At 40.9% G+C, this 20,312-nt stretch overlaps 1 protein-coding gene across 1 annotated transcript in view; it reads right to left on the reverse strand.

Moving 5' to 3' along the window:
* ccser1 (coiled-coil serine-rich protein 1) overlaps positions 1–20,312 on the reverse strand; it is a 118,048-nt gene that overhangs the window by 95,913 nt on the left and 1,823 nt on the right. The window contains exons 2-6 of the mRNA XM_069138807.1: positions 14,997–16,014; positions 13,913–14,330; positions 11,358–11,542; positions 2,600–2,690; positions 266–371 (exon numbers count right to left, since the gene is read on the reverse strand). Coding sequence (XP_068994908.1) covers positions 266–371; positions 2,600–2,690; positions 11,358–11,542; positions 13,913–14,330; positions 14,997–15,989 — 1,793 coding nt within the window. The 5' untranslated portion in view covers positions 15,990–16,014. The remainder of the gene's footprint in view (positions 1–265; positions 372–2,599; positions 2,691–11,357; positions 11,543–13,912; positions 14,331–14,996; positions 16,015–20,312) is intronic.

Below are 20,312 nucleotides of genomic sequence, written 5' to 3' on the forward strand. Positions count from 1 at the left end.
AACTGAGAAATGGCAACATTCATTGTATTATTTATGTTTAAAAGTAGTAAAGAATACTGTACAGTATATAAAACACAGAGGTCTTTTTTTTTTACCTACCAGTTGTCATTTGCTTTTACACAGTGACACAACTTCACACGTAATTTCTATCAAATTACACCGACAACAGTTGTGAATTTTTGCCATGGTCCGTTTAAATCTCTTCTCTTTCCTATAGAAAATATGAGAGGACATACAGCACATTCACACAAATAGACATATTTACCTGTGATGGGATTCTTTCCCTGTGATGCGATCTCCGGATGGGTCCAAGGGGGAGGGGAGCAGGTTGAGACAGGAAGCCAGGGACTGGCTGGAGTTTTCTCTGGACACTGCACACACAGATAATCATTAGATCAAGTTGGTTTTTCTAACCTCAGCTGACACTCGTGTCTGATTAACAAACCTGACCGCGACATATTTTAGCCAATATGATTCATAACTCTCTATTTACACCTCCCAAACTGAATCAGAAGCTATAAAGCACCAGTCATGTCACAGAGTAGCTTAGTAAAATTCAGTCGGGACGATATCATTAGTCGTTAAAAAAAAATGATAGGTCTATGTTTAATGGCACATTTGACAAAGCATTGCAGAAGAGTGGGGAGTAAAAGTTGGCGATGAAGCCAACAGTCGTCACTTCTCCATGTCTTTGCAAAGGTTCCTCTGTCTCCCTCTCTTTCTGAACACACAACCCTGCAGCTGAACACTGCTGACTATAAATTGCTGTGCGACTGCTTGCTTTTTAATAAAGGCTTCAACAAGCCACCCGAGAGGGGTAAAATTGAGGAGTGCAAATGAGGTGCTCGATTGTGTGCGGTGGTTGGATGGTTGCGGGTCAGCTGGGTATACATCTATGTAGGAACCTTTACATGTGCCCGAGTCGGTCTGCACGGTGTGCACTGCCTGATTGTGTGTGCACGTATGTGTCATTACTTTGAGCATGTGGAAGAACCTTACTCTTTCTATTCCCAGCACAAAGTCTGAGTCCCTTGACTTCATGAAAACAATTCATCAAACCTCTTAATTTCATGCTACAGTCTGCAAACCATTAGGTCTAATGACTAAGCATGCACGCTTGTGTGCTAGTGTGTGTATTAATGATGGTGCCTCCTTTAGCTCTGGATCAGCCGGTGCCTGCGGCGATGCTTTCAATGCGTATGCGAGTGTTTTTGTGTGGGTGTGTGAGTGTGTGAGTGCTCAGCTTAAACCCACCTTCTCTCTCCCAAAACTCTCCAAACCCCACGAGCAGAGGAAATACAGTTTATTAGGGCTGAAGTTCCTGTTGTAGTTTTTACTCCACAGTGCTGCTAAGTATTTTACTTTATTTGACTGCAACTGTAATACTCTGTTAGCCCATCTGGGACTTAAATATTGCCTAGAGATAGATGAATCCAACCTCAATTTAACATATAATTTGATTCAGAGCTCTGTTGGATAAGAGTCAAAGCTAGACGTGCTTACATGAAGATGCACCACGCCGCTGTCAAACATGTAGTCCCTGTATCTGAGCAACTTGAATCACAGACATAAAGGGTGATCACATTTCAAGCTTATGTTTCCTCTGCCGAGTCATTTTATTCATGTGTCATGCTCAGCCAAACACCAACTGTCAAGTCAATGTGTATATTTTGTCTGTGCAGCGTGATGTCTATTAATATGAAGCAAACATTTGCAAGCATAGATCATCAGAAACATAATCAATACTGACTGTATATGCAAGAGCTTGCAATTTTGCCCAATTAACACAATGTTCCTATAAATAACAATAATGCTTGAAAAAGTCAATCATTTAACTTCACTACATCTTCTTCCGACATAAACGCGATAGTTAATGAGCTAAAATTGTTTTAAAGTGTGAGCACATTCACATGTGAGGAAGGTATCGCCGCTCACTGCACTCATTCAAGACAGTAATATCGTTGTGTGCTGTATGAAAAGAAGCTGGGGTTACTGTGTTTGGCACGCCGTGCTGCACTGTGGCAGTGCACGAGCAATAACTCTTCTCTGACAGCCACTTTTCAACCATGAGGCATGTCAGGAGGAGTGTGACTGAAATGCCAAAACATCAGAGGAGATAAATCGCTGTAAATGAGGCAGCTACGTCAAAGTTGTGGCACATGTTGAATGAAGCAGGCAGAACACTGGTTTCATGTTTTAAGCCGATGAAACAGAGGCAGCTTAATGAGGAAAAAGAGAGACGGAGAATGAAGAGAAACATGGTGAGGTAGAGAACAACAGCAAAGAAGAAGTGAAGAGAGTCAAAGCAAGAAAGGAAGGGGGAAAAAAAAGTCTGTGGCAATATGAGAAAATATGAGCGGACATTCATTTGAGTAGAAGGACGTGTAGATATAGATAAAGGGAAGTGTGTGACCGATGATCTCTGGATTTTAATGTTTAGTTTGTAACAACAGAATACAATGACTTTTTTTGGAAATCAACCTACAATTTTAAAAGACCTTGTGAAGTATATATGACCCAGCGGCTCATAGAGTTACATTCTGCGCTTGACTTTAACACTATACCAACATTATGAAGGCAATTGCAATAAAACGGTTACCATGTCGATGTCGCTGATCGTCAGAGAGGTCCAGGTCCAACATAAGATCGTCTTCATCCAATTCTGACGACCCCAGGTTGTTTAGAACATCCTGATGGAAGAAAACAAAACCACATAAACTTCAAACAAACTCAGACTATACATTTGTACACTTATATTCTTTGTTATTCTAATATACAACAGTATGATTAATGGCTTTTCTGCATTCCTAATAAGAAAAAAAAACATTTAAGAATAAAAACGTTGCTATAAACAAATCCTTATGATTAATGATTTTAATACAACTTTAGTGAGACACTCATTAATCCAACAGCTTCCACAAACCCTGAGGAGGAAAAATAATAAAAAAAATACTGATCACAAAAAGATATGACAACATAGCAGAAAATTATTAAAAGATTTACATCAACGTAATCCAGGTGACTCATAACATTCAGAATGAAATTCCATAACCAGAAAAAGATGCATTTAGTTATTTTATTACAGCGTGGTATTTTTTTCACTTTGCCTGCACTTAATGAGATATTTAGTCCCTCATCATTGCATCCAAACTCATGAAAACAAATTGCTACTCTTGTTATGTATGGACGATTAGAGTTTAGTTTGAGAAAGCAATGAATGTGCAAAATGAGGCTTGTAGTTTTGTGGAACATCTGTCAGCTTTCCCTGTGCTTCACAAGAAAAATAAACAAATCTGTTGAACAAACCACAAAATCCTTGTAAATCGACAGTACTTACTCCCCATGACAAAAAGAAGCAGCCCATTGCTCAGTCATGTGATTTTCAAAACTGTATGATCATAAAGGCATTTGTCTCATGACCTTTGCAGGCTCTGAAATTAAAACTAACAATTACTTAACACCAACTATTTGGCATTTTATTCCATATACCTAGCAGAGAAAAGTGTGCTCTGTGCCAATACGATCCAAGTATAAGCACTGATATCCTTAACCAAACACAAAAATAAAAGAAAATACAATTTCAAGGAAAACCGTGACTGTTGTTTGGCTTTTTCCTTTGAGGCTATAAATCAACCCATACGAATTACTGTACACTAGTACTACTAGGTTGCATGTAGTCCAACATGAAAACAAAAAACAATGTAAAACAGAAAACTGATTCCACATTAAAGTAAAAATAAAATCTTTTAAATATGGTTATGCAATATGAGCTTAAAAGTTGATAAATGCCACTGAATTCAAAGCAGATCATCTGCTTACAAATATTAAATGACTAAATTTAAAGTAATTTACATGATAAATAATGATACCACAAAAATTACAATTAAGTTTGACGCCACATAAACACCCCTCAAAACAAAAAAAAAGAAATGTACAGGCTGTGTAGTAGTACATTGGGGGAGGTTTTCTCTGAAAGACCTTCAAAATACAATTTGTAATTCTGATATTGGTGTAAATTCCAAATTTGAATAACTGAGACATCAGAGATACTGTTTTCCATCCAGCAAACAAAGCAAGAATAGTTCGAGAAACTTCAGGAAGCCTTAGAATTCTATGTTTTTTAAACAGTCCTCCACCCTGGGTGGTTCTGCATTATCACCAGTACACCCACTGACAGTTTTAAAATTTTGATTTTTTTTTTTTTTTTTTTTTTTTTTTTTTTTTTTTTTTCCCCATTCTTTCCATCTTAAATGAGCAATAGCCACAGGACTGTAGTGAGTCAGGCTTCATGCTCAACACCAGATATTCACTCACATTCACTGTAATCTTTCAGTAAATGCCACCATGTACTTGGCATGATGATGAGGTTATAATGATGCAGTAAGATGATGTTCCTTTTGGGTCTGTTACATTTCAAAAGTCAATGCTGCCATCTGATGGTCATAAAAAGGAATACCACTGCAGAAAAAAAGTTGTTGCTTCAAGAATAAAGAGTGGGAGCGAGGAAGTGAACTGGTAAAAAAAGACATTTGACAAACTGACTAATTGGGATTGTGTAAGGAATTCTCTACTGCCAGTTTTCCAGGGAACATGCTTTCATCATCAGCATGTTTGTATAGACCCAAAAGAAAAATACAAAGTCAAAAAAATTCTGCATCATTGATTTAGGCTGTGGAACATGTAGTAGGTGGACGATAAGCCTTTAAACAAATATCAGTAATTAAGAGCACCACAAAGAATGTTTTTCAGCGGATGCAAACTAATTATTTACTATCAACAGTGCTTTGAGCTGCTTCTGAAGAATCTCTGTACCTGAAACAACCTATTAGACAAAATTGAAAAAGAAATGTAATAGTACACACACAGGTTTTCAGGGCAATTTACATCGGCACCTGAGTTTGTGTGCACTAAAACATGAAAAACCACAAGCGGAGCGAAATATCAAGATCCAAATGCACCAGTCTTGTGCAATATCTGCAGATGGATGAGAAAATTCAATAACCAACTCTGTTCAGCTCTCATCACTGTTTGTTTGGACATAAACAACCTCCCAGCCACTCTCTGTATTGATCTCCTCCTATTTAAATGTAAGAGCCTCAGTGCTTTGTGACATGTCTGACTATTACACCACACCTCTAAACTCTACCTCTAAATAGTGTTCTTCCAGGCAAAACCTATGTGTGTGACCATATAACATTAAAGTGCTGTTTTCTCAGGTCTTCACTTGATACTCAGTGCAGAAAACATCAGAGAAAAACTAGAATGCATTTCAGTGTTATGTGCGCCTGAAAACAAGACCTCATTCCAGGCATTAAAGCTAATAGCTGAAAGGTATTAGGAAAGAAATGAAGACCCGTACCGTGTGATGCTACTGCACACAGACTTCATTTGAAGCTAAATTACCCATTTTCATATGCACCTCTAACCACAGAAATGTGTTAATGTGATTTTACAAGCCAGAGTTGTCACCTTTTTACCTCACTTATGTGATCTGAGTGAGTATAATCTTTGAGTTAATAGAGATAATACCGGATTCAGGTCTCATTAAAAGATGGCTCCATCTCTTAACTGCCAAGCAGAATGACATCCAAAACAGGGATGACAGGAAGCAAGAGGTTCTTTCTATCCATTAAAAACCACCGGTTTCTGTTCACACTCTGTGGAAATCGCATATAGAGTCTATGAAAATGACATTGCTTCAGAGCTTTAGGGTGGCAAATGCATTAAGATCAAGGGAGAGCGATTGAGCTTTGTGGGCAGGTATTATAGCTTCTAGCAATGGAAAATATACAGAATAACAAATGACTTCCATTCTGTTTGAGTGGACGCTTCACAGCCAGCTGTGTTTACAATGAGCCCAAGGGCATAGAGGATTGAGTGTCCAGTCAAACTGGAAACCCGTTTGTTGAATAAAACTCAGATGAATCAAAAATACCCCCAGTGTCTCACAGTTTATCTCCTGAAAATGGTCATTTCCTAACAACTATCTTTTTCTGTCAATACAGAATAATCAGTCATCCCAGAGCAAAGCAAAAACCCTTTTCATATTCAACAAACCATGCCATTTAAAACGCATGACACACAAATACTTTATCCCAGGGCTTTATGCTGTTGCCATTGTCGATCCATATTTCCACCAGGATTTTGCACTCCCTTCATTTGTAAAATAAGTAAAGATTTATTCTCTTCATGTTGAGTACAGATTGATTGTACTGTGGCCTGCAAAATCATTAAGTCCTCCAATGTCCAGCCAGTTTGAGAGTAGTGGTGTCTAATTGTAGTAATTAATTGTTTATATCCTTGTTTTATAACGGCGTGGTAAAATGACACAGCAGCAGGGAAGGAGATGTGCTGATTGACTGTAGTGAGCAGAAGTTTAGCTGCAGGTTTCTGTTTAGAATCTGATCAATGCTATTTTGTATCCCACCAGCTTTTTGCCTCATTGTTTTTGGTGTAATCTGGTCTGGAAGCACTTTCACTGGGACATAACGGTATTTATTTATTTAAAGTGAGTAGTAGTGCTTTTTCTGCAATGATTACTCCTGATGTATACATTACAATGAAAAAGACCTTGCTGTCATGGGTGTTCCAAGAAGATGGTACAAAGACGTACATTTCAAAGCTCTGTAAAGAACTTGAGCGGCAAAAGTTAATTTAATTAAATGGGGTGTTATTATTTCCAGTCGGAAGCTGCAAGGAGTGAAATTACTTAAAGACTACAAATTACCAGCTTACAATTAAATGTGAAGAATTTACAATTAAATTTAAAGATTTTATTTTCCTGAGCTACCTGATCGACTTAGAAGCTCACTCTCATTTGTCATTTCAAAATAAGACAAGGACAAAATACTTGTTGAATGCACCGGTATCACCAAGAAGATGTGAACAGGATAGTCTGAGAGTTCTTTAGGCACATTCCTGGTGAATGGTTGCAGTGAATTAACATAAATGTTCTTAAATCTCATTTATACAGCCAAGGCAATCCTCAAGGTGTTGAGTCCTCTAGTCTTTTTCCTATTTGATAGCTAATAAGCCCCTAATTGACAAACAACACTATTCTTTTTAAGTACATTTACCATTCCATTAATCTTAATGCAGTTTTAAAATAAACCCTTTTAGGTAGTGAATGAGGTGTTGGGCTTAGACATAATTACCATTAAATAATAAAACATATTAGACAATACTAGATAGATTTAAAAAAAAAAAAAATAGCATTAGCCTGTTTGAAGCATTGATAGAATCTGTTTACTGTACATGTAGAGGAATATGGTGGTTTTAAGAATAGCTCGTATTACAAACATGTAAATGCAGCAAGAAAATGACTGATTGTAAAGATATACAGCATACAGATAGCTAACTACAATAATAAAATATGTAGTGCATGCTATTCATTTGTGCCATATTCTCTGGTAGTAGAACAGCATTTGTACAAAAATTAACCTCAAATTATAATGAGTGCTGTCTATTTTATAGCCTTTTGGCCCAGCAAGCTATTGGTGCCAATAACTATGAATGGTTTTGTATTAGTCATGAGATTTGTTTCATTAACCATTACTCTCAGCACTCCACTGTGACTTATTAGGAAACCATAGCCTCAGAGAAAATGGTTTGATTTGAAATTTGATTTGATGTGTGTATGATAATTGTTACTGCTTTTATGCAATATCTTTGGGCAAAGAGAGCATTCGTTATAATACTAGTATTTGCAAAAAGCCATCAATGTTTTATATTTGAAAATTCAACCATCTGGTTGTGGTTATTACAAATTCTGTCTGGTAGAGGATCTGTTATCTGATTAATTCAAGTACAACTTAGGATATTGAGCTTTTTCAAGGCAGCAATCAGACTGGATGACATAAAAAAAAAAAGTATCACTCTATTACAACACTGTTTATCAAGCAAGCTGTCAAGCAACTGTTGATATGCATAAGCAACACAAGGAAAAGCTGAGACACCTGATCAGCAATTCACAAGTAAAGTGAATTGCAGTTGAACTATTCTGCCATATATGTCACTCAAACTACCAACGAAAGTGTACGTTCCAAGTTGTTCTTGCTTGTCTGTACGATAAGAGAGTTTCTGAAGAACATCTTAAGTAATTCCTTTTTGTGAGCAAGTTTTGAGTGTAATCACTGTCAGTCTGTGACGGTATTATCACAGCTGTCATTGAGAGATTTATGAGCAACCAACACTGAATATGCTGGTAAAATAAATATCTCACAGCTTCCCAAAGGGATTTATAAAAAAACAAAACAATGACAACTGGAATGAGATCACCCAACAAGCTCAGGCAAACATAGGCTTCACAGTTTATCTCTGTGAATTCAACAAATTAATCACGTGTCCTTGCAAACCAAATCTGGATTTGCTTGATAATAATTATATTCTGCCTGGGCTGCAATGACACAGCAGCAATAAAACATATCCACTGTTTAGTTTGGTATGTTTTCATCCAGTGGTTCTCAACTAGTGGAGTGCAAACCAGAGGGGGGGAATCGCAAGGCCATGTTGTGCGGGTCGCGGATGTGTGAAGGAGAAAAAAAAAAAGTCAAACTATCGTTATATGTTCATTTTGAAGTCAACAGAATTTCTGATGTTGTACTTTTATTTTGAAGGTCATGCATTTACCATGACGCAGCGCTTGCAATAATCAATATCTATTCGCGTTGTCATGGCAATAACGACCAGGAGGCATCATGTATTACGGCACTATTTTTTTTGTGAAAGAAGTGGCTCATAAATGTCAAAAGCTTTACTTTATGACTAAAGAGAAATGCGGGTCCTTATGCTAGTCCAGTTGAGAACCACTGTTTCAGGTTGTCTCTGTTTTACCTTGCAAAGGATGTAATGTCCCACATGGCTCCTTAAAACATAAACACCACAGTCAGACACAAAGTATCTGTATAAACACTGAGCACACCGCTCTAATCCTTTCATTCAAACCCTCACTACCTTTAGTTATCTATTCAATTAGAAGATGTCGTTTGTGTACTTGTATCTATATTGTACATTTTGCATGCAGGTAAAAGGCGTCGCAGCCCCGACTATTTTAAGTGCCTTCAGCTAACCAAAAAAAAACTTTCATTAGGGCAAAGAGTGGTGGTACATCATGTAATATACACTCCCAGACTTGTAGCTTTCCTCCAGGGATCAGGCCCCTAAAGGGCCCTTTGTAGGCGCAGAGGAAGAAAGGAAGAGATTACACCATGTTTAGTGAAGTGTAGGTCAAGAGGCAGTCGGCAGTCTGGAAGGTACATAACAACGTGCTGTGTATATCCCTGCCCTTTCTAATCTCTTAGTAGAAGCCTATAGTCCCTGGTAAAATAAATGGGATTGGCTTACTTTCCTCCCACTGAGCTCTCTTGTGTCTGTTGACAGAAAACCACCCCATATGCAGCAGTAGCTATAGCTTACTCCCAGAAGGAAAAGTAGATATAGCTGAAGCATGCATCCACAAATACAAGTGCAATGTTTGTTGGACAGATTGAGCTAACAAAGATGATACTACTCTTAAATCCTACAGATGACTGAAGTTTTTCAAAGTACTTCATCCGTTCACACTCATACTGAACTTAAATTTAAAGATATGTAAGGCAAAATGCTGACTTTAACAAACAACACCTCTATCATGCTTTTTTTTTTTTTTTAAAGTACACAGAGTTTTACTCAGTTAACGATTGTTTTTTTCTTAACTTTAGCTGTTGAATATCTGTCCTGTGTGACACATTAACTTGTGGGAACACCGTCATAGAAAAATCAACAAAGTATTATTGACTACCTTTGAATGCATCACCTTTCTAACTTAACTCTCTTTACATTCTATTAAATAAGAAAATGTTTAAGAGAAGTCAGCTTCTGAGATTACCAGGATACTCAATTACCACCAACACCATCCTCTGTCCAAGGTCTGAATATCAACAGGCACAATCAATTTCAAAATAAACCCTTTCAGCAAATGTGGAAATGTTTTTGTTGTTTTGAGGTTTTTAAATTGAAATGGAGTGGAAATTAAAAAAAAAAAAAAAAAAACTGTTTGTGATTCACAGCTGCAAAACAAAGTTGAGAGCACTATGGGCGCTTTGCCCGCGGCAAGCCGGAAAACTTCTTGTATTCACATGGCCAGAGGCATGTAACTGGGTGAGATTAGAACGTATCCTGCAGGGGAGTGCGTTAGCAGCTCGCTATAATTGTGGCCAATTACACCCCCTCTTTATATACCATTTAAAAACAGGGCTCATCCTGTAAATGTATCGGTGATTTGGTTTCTCTATGATGGCAGCATTATTCTTGTCCTGAATATGCAGAGTTGTAAGTGTGAGTAAACAGCGACACAAATAAACCGTAAAGGGCAGATGGTGGTTTTTTTTAGGTTTTTTTTAGAGTCTCTGGTCGAGTATTTGGACATTAAATCATCGCCGAGTTTATTTCACACATTTCAAGTTACTGTATGAATATCACATCGCAATCCTTTCCCATGTGACTGCAAGACACGGAGAATGTGTTCAGGTCCTTTCAATGCACACAAAGTTTCTTTGTCACCAAAGTTCCCAGCTGTTTGTTGACGGGGGAAACACAACAAGACTGAATAGAAGACTTAAGTGGACGTGCCAACATTTAAAGGTCAAATCTTTATATTAATGGTTCTATGAATGTCTTCAACGCTGGCACTGCATGTAAGAAAGAAACTGAAGAGTCAATAAAAAGCACTTCATCACCTCGACACATGACTTGCATGGGAATCAATAGGAATCTACGAAAAAGTTACTTAAATTACAAGTATAAAGTAAAGCACATAATTACACATGCTTACACACACACACAACCCCAACAAAGGAACGCGCATATTTCTTTCTTGTTTTTCTGTGTCTTGGGTGGATTCATTTTCTCTGCTGGGCGTTTAGTTCCTTAATTAAAGTTGGGACGATGTATCACTGGCCTGGAACTGCACAGAAATGTGTTCCTCGTAGGCCATTTGTTTTTCCGTTTCATTTTTATTTCCTAATTGATTTTTGTTTTCTCCTTTTTAAATGTTGTTCTAATTAATTGCTTTGCTTTATATAAAGTCCTTTCACCTGCCTTTTTGCTTATACAAACAAACTTGCCAAGCCTCACTGTGACGATGTACAGACGAGGAAGTAGTACATACTAGGCCATTTAGTCATGCTAATTGCTTGTGCATGTGTGTGTACACGTTGAGGCTTTACTTGTGTACGCTTCATGTAAACATCCTAATTAAAATGTAAACTGTTGAATAAACACTACACTGTGCATTTCAAAACCTGTCAAATAAATCATCGTTATATGGTGTAAAATGAAACGCGTACAAACACAATTACACACTTAAGCTTAAAACCTACCAGACTTCCCAGTTTAGATGAGGAGGAGTTGTTTCTGTGTTTGAGAAGACCACATCCCTCCATGCCCGGGGCCTCTCTGTGGTTTCCATGGATACGAGGCCCACCAGCCCCCTCAGACGAGGAGCGCAGACGCCTCTCCATCCGCATCACCTCATGATATGGGCTGGCACTGTTACACAGAGAAGCTGGAGGATGGAAAGAAACAAAGAGAATCACAAAGTCAGTCAGAAATAATGAATCTAGGTGAAATTGTTGTAACAGTGATTCCACAAGCAGAGATATAATCATCTTTTTATTATATTTCTGAAGCAGCCCCGTTTCCTGAAAGAAATGTGGTCTCTTTCATAAACTATTTCACAAAGCAGCTTTTACTAAATTTCCCTTCATGAAGCGCTTCAGCTTTATTGCTTTCGGTCAAATTGTATTTATTGTTTTGTAATAATCGAGTTTAGCCTGACTACCAACACAGATTGAAAACAGGAAGAGGATATCACATCCTCTTTTTGAGCAACAGGCAATAAAACAAAAACAGGACTTTGTGCGAACCATTTTCTCTTTTCCTTTTTCTTGCTCCTCCCCACCCCTCTAACACACACTCTCTCTCTCTCTCACACACACACACTCACACACAGACACAGACACACACACACACACACACACGCACACACACAACCATTTTACTTGCGATTTTGAATATTACCCCCAGAAAGGCCGACAGTTCGCAGGGATCTATATCATAAAGAACTGTGACACTGTTTGCAATAGAGAATATAGAAAATTCTGTTGCTCATCCGGTTTTCACTGTAGTCTATCTGTAGCTCTCAAAGACTGCAAGCTAGAAACTCACAGCGCAGTTTAATATTCAGCTACAAGCATGGATTGCAACACACTATGTGTACGTGTGTGTGTGTGTGTGTGTGTGTGAGTTTGTGTGTGTGTGCTCACTACACTATAATGTAAAACCGGGCCATTAATACAACACTAAACGATTGCTGGCAGATGGTCGTACAATCATGCCGACTTTCAAATGCACAGCAGCACACACTCTGCAGTTACAACACACAGTTACAGTTCTTCCACAGTTTCTAATAAAAGAGAAAGATGACAGCAGTACGTGTGCTAGAATGTGTATGTGTATAAATGTCCATGTTTTATACATGAAAATGTAATCCCAGCCACTTGGTTGAATATTTAAAATTTTGATCATGATTGAACCTCGATAATACCCATTAGTTTCACACATCTCTTATGAACGCCTTCATGGTTTCAACTGTAAGGAGAGCCTTAACAAAGTGACATTTTACTATTGCCAATATGCAGTGACCCCTTGCAGCAACTAAACTCGGATTCCTACTCACACAGTTAATTACTTAGTACTTGTGAAACCCTATATTTGCTGTTTGAAAAATCTTATGTCTTTGCCCGTATAAACAACACCACAATTTTTATGTTTTTCAGGGTCTGATTTAAGTACGACTTGAGCTAAACAATGATCCGAAATCATAATAACATGCTGCAGAGTTAGGAAAAAAAGTTAATTGTTTATATTTTGTTGCCAGAGAGGACTGCGGCAAAAAAAAAAAAAAAATATCTCTGCAATATGTTGCAGCAGCGGAAGGTGAAGTAAGGAGAACAGTAACACGTCTTTTTTGGTTAAGGAATATGTTTTCTGTACAACATACACTGTTTCAGTCAGCCAAAAACTGGCATTGATTTATTAGGCTTTCCAGATTAACTGTCTGAATGAGTGACAGCTACAAGAGTTTTGAATCTGTTTTGCAGCTGCTACATTTTCATTCAAAACTGGAAGGCAGGAAGGAAACTGGGAAGGCATTATGGTCCATATGTCCATACTTGTCATCTCGTAATCTTCAATCATGGAGTGGAAACAGGCTGAGAGACGCGAGTATAATAACACTTGAATCGTGATTAGCCCGGTTTGCACCACCTCCACTCACCAGCTACCTGGGAGAATCTCTTAAAGAGGCTTGGTGATGAACTCTCAAAGATTTTTAATTGCCAATCTTATTCACACTTGCTCAGTTATGAATAAGGAAGTAGCAAAAACGAACAACACTGAAGAACAAGAAGAAGAACAACAACAACAACAACAACAAGAAAAAGAAGAAGAAGAACAAGAATGACATCCCTTCAACTACTTAATAAACATTTACTGTGAAAACCATTTTGGTCCAAATTCTTGTCAATGTTTTGAATGACTACAGTGACTGTATACTGTACACACATCTAAGTCAACAAAGACGGTGTGTGTGTGTGTGGCTCCATTTACACCAAACTGCACTGTTAGTGACCACACGCACGGTCACTGCTAAGCAAGTAGACAGTGGTGTTGCTGCCTTTGAGACAACATGCCTGGTCATCAATTTCAGGGAGCCTTCTCCGCAAAGGGATTGTCAAACGAGTTCTGATGGGGACATCTTGAGTTTGTCGCCACGGGATCGACCTGGTTCTGTGACTTCCGCTGCGCGCGTACGCATGAGAGTCGCGTGTCTGCGGCGGTGCACGCAAATCCGCGATTTGCATGAGTTTCATACCTGCATGTGGTTTCCTCAAGTGCGAGGACCTGGGTTCATGGCAGCCACAGAAGCTTCCTCTTTCATGAAGAGAGAGCGCGTGTCTCGTCCTCCTTTCCGTTTGCTCGGGGTTGGAGTGACAGCCCTCGCTGCGCACCACACATGTCTCGCTCTCACTGGTGGTCTCCGTGTGGTAACACGTCTTCCTCTCCAGGACCAACTCCTTCCTCTTTGCGGCGGACACCTCTTTCCTTGCTTCCTTCCTTTCCTCCTCCCTCTCCTTCCTCTCTTCCAGCGATTGTTCCTTCACGGGCAGGCAGGGAACAGCTGTCTCTGGCTCCGAGAGGGACACGGCCGTCTCGTAGTCCGTGTTGTTGGCTGTGCTGGTGTCGGGCAGTAACGGTTTTTCCGCGCTGGACTGGGCTGGAGTGAAGAAAACCTAAGGAGAGGACATTTTTACTGAGTGCGTGTTAAACGAGACAAATTTTATCGGCCAAAAGCTAACAGTTGACAGCGAGACGATCTCACTACAGCGAGTGGGTACTAAGTGGACGTTTTTGTCCTCAGGCACCGAAGTGGGCATGTTTAGATAGCAAAGTCACACAGTATTTACTCTTCAGTGGCCTAAAAGTGAAAGGCAGAGCTTTGTTTTTGAAACCCGTTGCGGCGGGTTTCATTTATGTCGTTCCCTCCTCGGCTAGGAAATAACTTTTTGAAGGAGGATAAGTTCTGTGCACAAAGGTGTGAGATGTGAAGGGCGGTCCGGAGACAAACGCACGTTTTCTTCTTAAAGCCTCAGCTCGTTCAATAAAAGGACTTTTCAAGCCTGATGCTCACATTTCACACATTTCAGCCCCAAACAGTAGTCACAGACATTCTTCCTCTATGGTTGTTGTTCTCGAAATTCAAGGGCACCCGTTGTTGTTTTGTGAATTCCTGAAGCCCTCGTGTTTTTGTTTTTTTACAAATAAATTCCTGATTGTCAACACGGTGCATATTCATCAGTAAACTCCAACTATTGTATGACGATTACGAGAACCCTTTTAATATGAAACAAACTATATGTCTACATCAATTAACCTTGTTTGATTTCAAAGCACACTACCTGGGAGGTAGAGACGGCCATGCTGAAGTTCTCTGGAGCAGGCGGGGGCTCCGGCGGAGCGGCATCAGCGTCCGGCGCAGGCACAGATGCAGGTCCTGGGGCCGAACCGCATCCGGGGCTGGGAACCGGCAGCGCGTCCACCTCGGACACAGAGTCCTCTGTGATGGGAATAAACTCTGAAGGGGTGATGGCCGTGGTCCGGTCCTCTGATATCATGGGGGACTGTAGCGAGCTCTCTCCCCCTGCACCCAGCAGTTCACCGGGCCACGACCCCGGGGAGAGCCCTTCGGCCCCCGGAGTGACGACGGCGGAGCTCGGAGGCTCCAGGTTCACTTCCGGAGGCCTGTGGTGATCAGATGTCCGGGAGAAGCGGTGGTGAGCTGAGAACGACTTGGGCAGCAGGGTTTTCTTCTGGCGTGACGACCGCTTGTTGTTGTTGCTGCCGCCGCTGTAGTCGTCGAGGAACCCCGAGTCGTCCCCTTCATTGGCCCCCGAGCCGCTGATGCAGTTGATGAACACGTTTCGATTGGCTGTGGAGGAGGATGAGGAAGCCTTGTCGAAGTCCTCGGTGTGAGAGCGCGTGATTTTCTTTTGCCTGTGGCTGCCAAACCCAAACGAGTGTCGTGACTTGGGACGTCCGCCGCCATCGCTGAACGCGGTGGATGCCGACGACGTTATCGTCTGCTGGTTGTTTCCGTTTGCGTCAGTGCCCTGCGTCAGGGGAGGGGTGAGGTTTAAATTGATGGGCTGGACGCGTGGTTCACTGTGTCGTTTGGTCGTGAAACTCAGCGACGGGGTGCGGAAAAGGCTCCGCCGCTTCCCGGTGCTGCCGGAGCTGGAGTTGGTGCTGGACGGCGAGGAGGTGTGGACGCCATTTCCCACTCCGCCTGAAGACGGAGAGGAGGGGAGAGACTCCTGCCTCTTACTGCTGCTGCGGCGGAAGATTGGCAGGCGGGAAACAAGTGTGGAACGCCGTGAGCCGGATTCACCCATCTAGAAGCTGAGGCGGTGGTGCACTCTGAGGGAACAAAGAAACCCACAAAAACATGAAATGGATATAACATGCATCAAAACAGATTAGCAAAAACAAGACTGTGCAGAGTTCCTCATTTTCTTTGCATTTAATAACCGTGTCACAACTTAAAACACACAATGTGTTCCTTAATCTGGCAGGCAATAAATCTCAAATAATAAAATGACATCCACTAACCTTCTAAGCAAATGTTGGACCAATACACAAACAAATAAACAACAGGAGCTCTAGTCCACAGACTGTTTGAATTGAGAAATCTCACATTTCCCACACTGCTGCATCTTTACACTGAAAGATGCCTCTGTTGCAAATAGCGGTGTCATTTGTCGGGGATAGATTGATGCTCTTCAGGCACTGTAATGTAATGTAACAGGAACAGCGTTGTTTATCCTGTTGTTCCTGCAAGACTCACTGTGAAGTTTGTGTTATGAAAACATTTAAAAACAAAAAAAAAGTCCAAAGAAATACTCATTTCAAATGTTCACATAGTGGTGGTTATCAACTGCAAATACCGAGCGTACTGAAGATGCCTTGCCGAGGTGCGGTTCCGTTTCAGGTACGTCGTGATTAGAATAAAGATCGGTGAACTCTCACACAATCGGGGCCGAGTTTGTCATTCAGTCAGCTTCTGCTTTTAAACCAAAACTTCAAAGGCATATCACATAACCCCCGTAACAAAGAGTTTCTTATATTCTTAAATGAGGTCAAGCAACATGATCTGCGCAAAAAAAAAACACAAAATCTAATCAGGCACTCAAAGCTTCATGTCCCCGAAAGTCAAAAATATGTTTCGGTTGAGCTTTGACTGAACGAACAGATGTGATTACTGCTGGTATGAGACCAGGAGCGCTGACTTCACTTAACATACCACATATAGCACTTAATATTCATTTGACAACTGAATCATATAGAGACATGACTAACCAGAATGGGAGAGCAAGACATGCAAAGAGGGAAGGAAAGTTCAGCGAGAGAGAGAGAGAGAGAGAAACATCATCTTTATCTCTTCATGGGTGGACGTACCAGAAACCGAACTGCAGCAGTTACTGCGGTTGTTTGAGAGTTTGCGGTGGCTCACAGTAATAATACATGAAAAGAGCTGATTCTGATCATCCTCCTGCTCTGTTCTCCCAAACATAATTAAATCAAGTACGAACTGAAAGCACAGCACGCAAAAAGATGACAAAAGAAGAGAAAAATCGACAGGGATTTTGGACAAACGACAGCGAACCTGAATTTCTCTGCCAGTGGCTCAACCTCTCTCCTGCACGGTTTGTCTTTGAGACTAGAAAACAAGAGTATCAGCCTACGGAGGTAGTTCCTCGTGTAATCCTCACTAACGAGACCCTTTCTGCAATTTTACAACGAGCAAGTCTCTCGGCGAACACACCGCAAGCGGCGTTGTTGTCTCGATGTTTTTAGGACCTTATCCGAGTTCCCCATTTTGAGTCAGATTATCTGCAGGCATTCATTTCTGTACATGCTCCCGTTCTCACTGTTCCCTATTATGCGCAAGCTGAATAGTGACTATTTGACGGCTGTAAAGTTGAAGATGCTGCGTCCGTCGGAGCTACGGAACGGTTTATGTTTTTGATCTGCGTGTAATGAGCTTACATTAACACCCTTTAATTGAAGTGGCGTATTAGTGTGTCACCGCCTTTAAGGTAAATTTCATCGCGTTCTAAATGTCACGCAGGTCCCGATTTTCATTACAAGTTAACTCGATAACGCATAAAACCATCCGTAAATAGAGGAAGAGGCCAATGGGAAAAAAAAAAACAACAACAAAAACAGTCAAGACGTACAGTAGTAAAACAGTGACATGGTATTTACACGCGCAACAAAATGCAGTTATGCTTGGCTCCGTCCGTCTTGGATCCTTTTTCAGACATTTTGTACGAGACTTGCACACTGCGGGGTCAGCAGCCTTGTCAGACACTCCCTTTTCAGAAGACCCGGCAGTTCAGCAGCTTTTGGTTTTCACACCGCCAACGCGGGCTTTTTCACCGGGCCGTGGCACGCCGAACTCGGTCATTAAGCCAACGCAACCGTCCTCCAACGTATTAGACGGAGATTAAAGCAGATTGAGAACAGCTCTGTTCTTTTGTGTGTTAAGCCTCATAAGGAGTAAAACGTTGGACAGCTATAGGCTCAGACCGCTTCAAGTGCCAACTGCTGAGGCCCTCACAGAGAATACACCAGTTCCCCGTTTTTTTGTTGTTTTTTTTTTTTTGTCCCTCCTCGTGGGACATACCACGTTTGCCACATGTTGCTACGTTTGATAACACGGGGAAAATGTGTGGAAAAGTTTGACATGGGAATCCACGTGGGCTTCACATGTTACACTATGAGAATGTTCCCAAACCACACGCGCGCTTTCACAGGTGACCGATCACGTGACGTTTGGGTCAAACGTGATCACGTTTTCTGGAAGGGAGGGGCACGTGCCGCTGCGTTATTGTGCTGCGCGTAATGACCGAATGCTGCCGTGTCATTGAAACGTTTCTCAATCATCGAATCGAATGCACACAGAGTCTGACAGGCTGGAACTTACAGGAAGAGATCAAACGGCGGCATCGCGACGTTGAAGCGTCTTCCCACTTCCTCGCTGCACAAGAAGTGACACTACCTGTGTCAGAGAAGCAAACTTCCCCTCACCTCGGTTCCTCTTTCCCTCAAGTTACTGGTAGCGCTGCTGTCCGGAAGGATAAAGTGCAGCGCAAGCACAACTTGATGCGCTGCAGGTTTGCCAGACTTCCATTTAAACGTGGACTTAGAAATTGGCCGAAATAGATGAAGGTCACTCGGAGTGGACCAGACTAATAGATCTCTAAGCTTCACACACATCTGCAGCTTTCTAGATCGCTACATCGTCCGAATAATTTCCCTCTGCCATGCTCCCAGTGAACACGCCATCTATCAGACAAAGCCGATTAGCACCGAGGCCTTCGTTTCTGCACCGCTGTGTGGTCTTGCACTTTCCTATCAACACACCCGACAACTGCAGCATAAACTGGTTAATAATCAGTCGACGAATATTCTGTAATGTGGTCGAAGAGCAAACTCCCGTCGCTGTGAAATTTTACTCTGATATGTGATTATCTGTCGGTTTGAAAGAATGTAAGGTGTCATATAAGGTGTCATATAAGGTGTCAAATAAGGTGTCAAATAAGGTGTCATATAAGGTGTCATATAAGGTGTCAAATAAGATGTTAAATAAGGTGGATAGGTATAAGATAAGGTGTGTATGGGGTGTGAATAACTGGGTGTTTCCTATTAAACAGGTTCTTGACGGGATCTTTTTCACAACAGCGGCCACATATTACGCACAGGCCTCTTAGATGTGATGAAAGATTGCATGTAGGCGACATTGTACTGTTGTTCTTCATAATGACTGAATACTGAAGAAAAATTCATACCAGAGTTCAGTTTCCTGACTGATCTTTAGATGACTTTAAAGAAATGTAACACAGAGCTTCTACAACCGACTGAGTGGGTTAGTTATTCAGTTTCGCCTGGGGCGCTTTTGATTTTGGAAAGTGTATTTTCAGTCGGAGTAAGCTGGCTCTAATGCCGTAGTCAATGCAAAACAGAAAAACAATAATAAGACGGATGTAATGACAGATACAGGTTCTCTTTTCTTTTAATTCAGGTTCAACATTAAGCTACGTTAGAAAAACTCTCAGGTTATAACGTCTTTTTTCAATCAATCTGTGTTGAAATGAAAATCCATTTCCACAAAATGGATTAAAAATCACTGAAAGCAGGCTTGTCAAAACTACACACCTCTACCATGGAGGTGAGGAAATATAATCTCCCTCGAGGAAGAGGATGACTGTTTAACCAGAGATTGAAATGACAAAACTTCAGCCCCACAGAAACGCTGCTAGTGTGAACAAATAATGGTTTTAAGCCACTAGCAAAACAAGAAACTACCATCTTGGAACTCCAAATCCTACTATAAAAAATATGAATCCCACATTTGGGTACCGTATGTTAATAGGGACAACCATGATGACAGACAGCACAATGTCCCGAAACTCAAGAAAACACATAGGCAAGCACTTTGACAACACACACACACACACAACCCGGAAAACCTGGAAACCTGCCAATACTACGTCCCGCCCACCGATAGCCTGTCAATCAAACCTACACGCCCCCAAAAACACAGCTTTTTGAAGTTTATTTTACAATTAATGACGGGATTATTTTCAGATGGACCTCCAGAACACTAATCTGGAAGAGTGAGTTTAGCGAATGGCATACAGAAAACTTGTGGA

Source organism: Embiotoca jacksoni, unplaced genomic scaffold (assembly GCF_022577435.1).
Source record: "Embiotoca jacksoni isolate LCO1_2020_lvr unplaced genomic scaffold, fEmbJac1.0.p SCAF_8, whole genome shotgun sequence".
Classification (NCBI taxonomy): Eukaryota; Metazoa; Chordata; class Actinopteri; family Embiotocidae; genus Embiotoca; species Embiotoca jacksoni.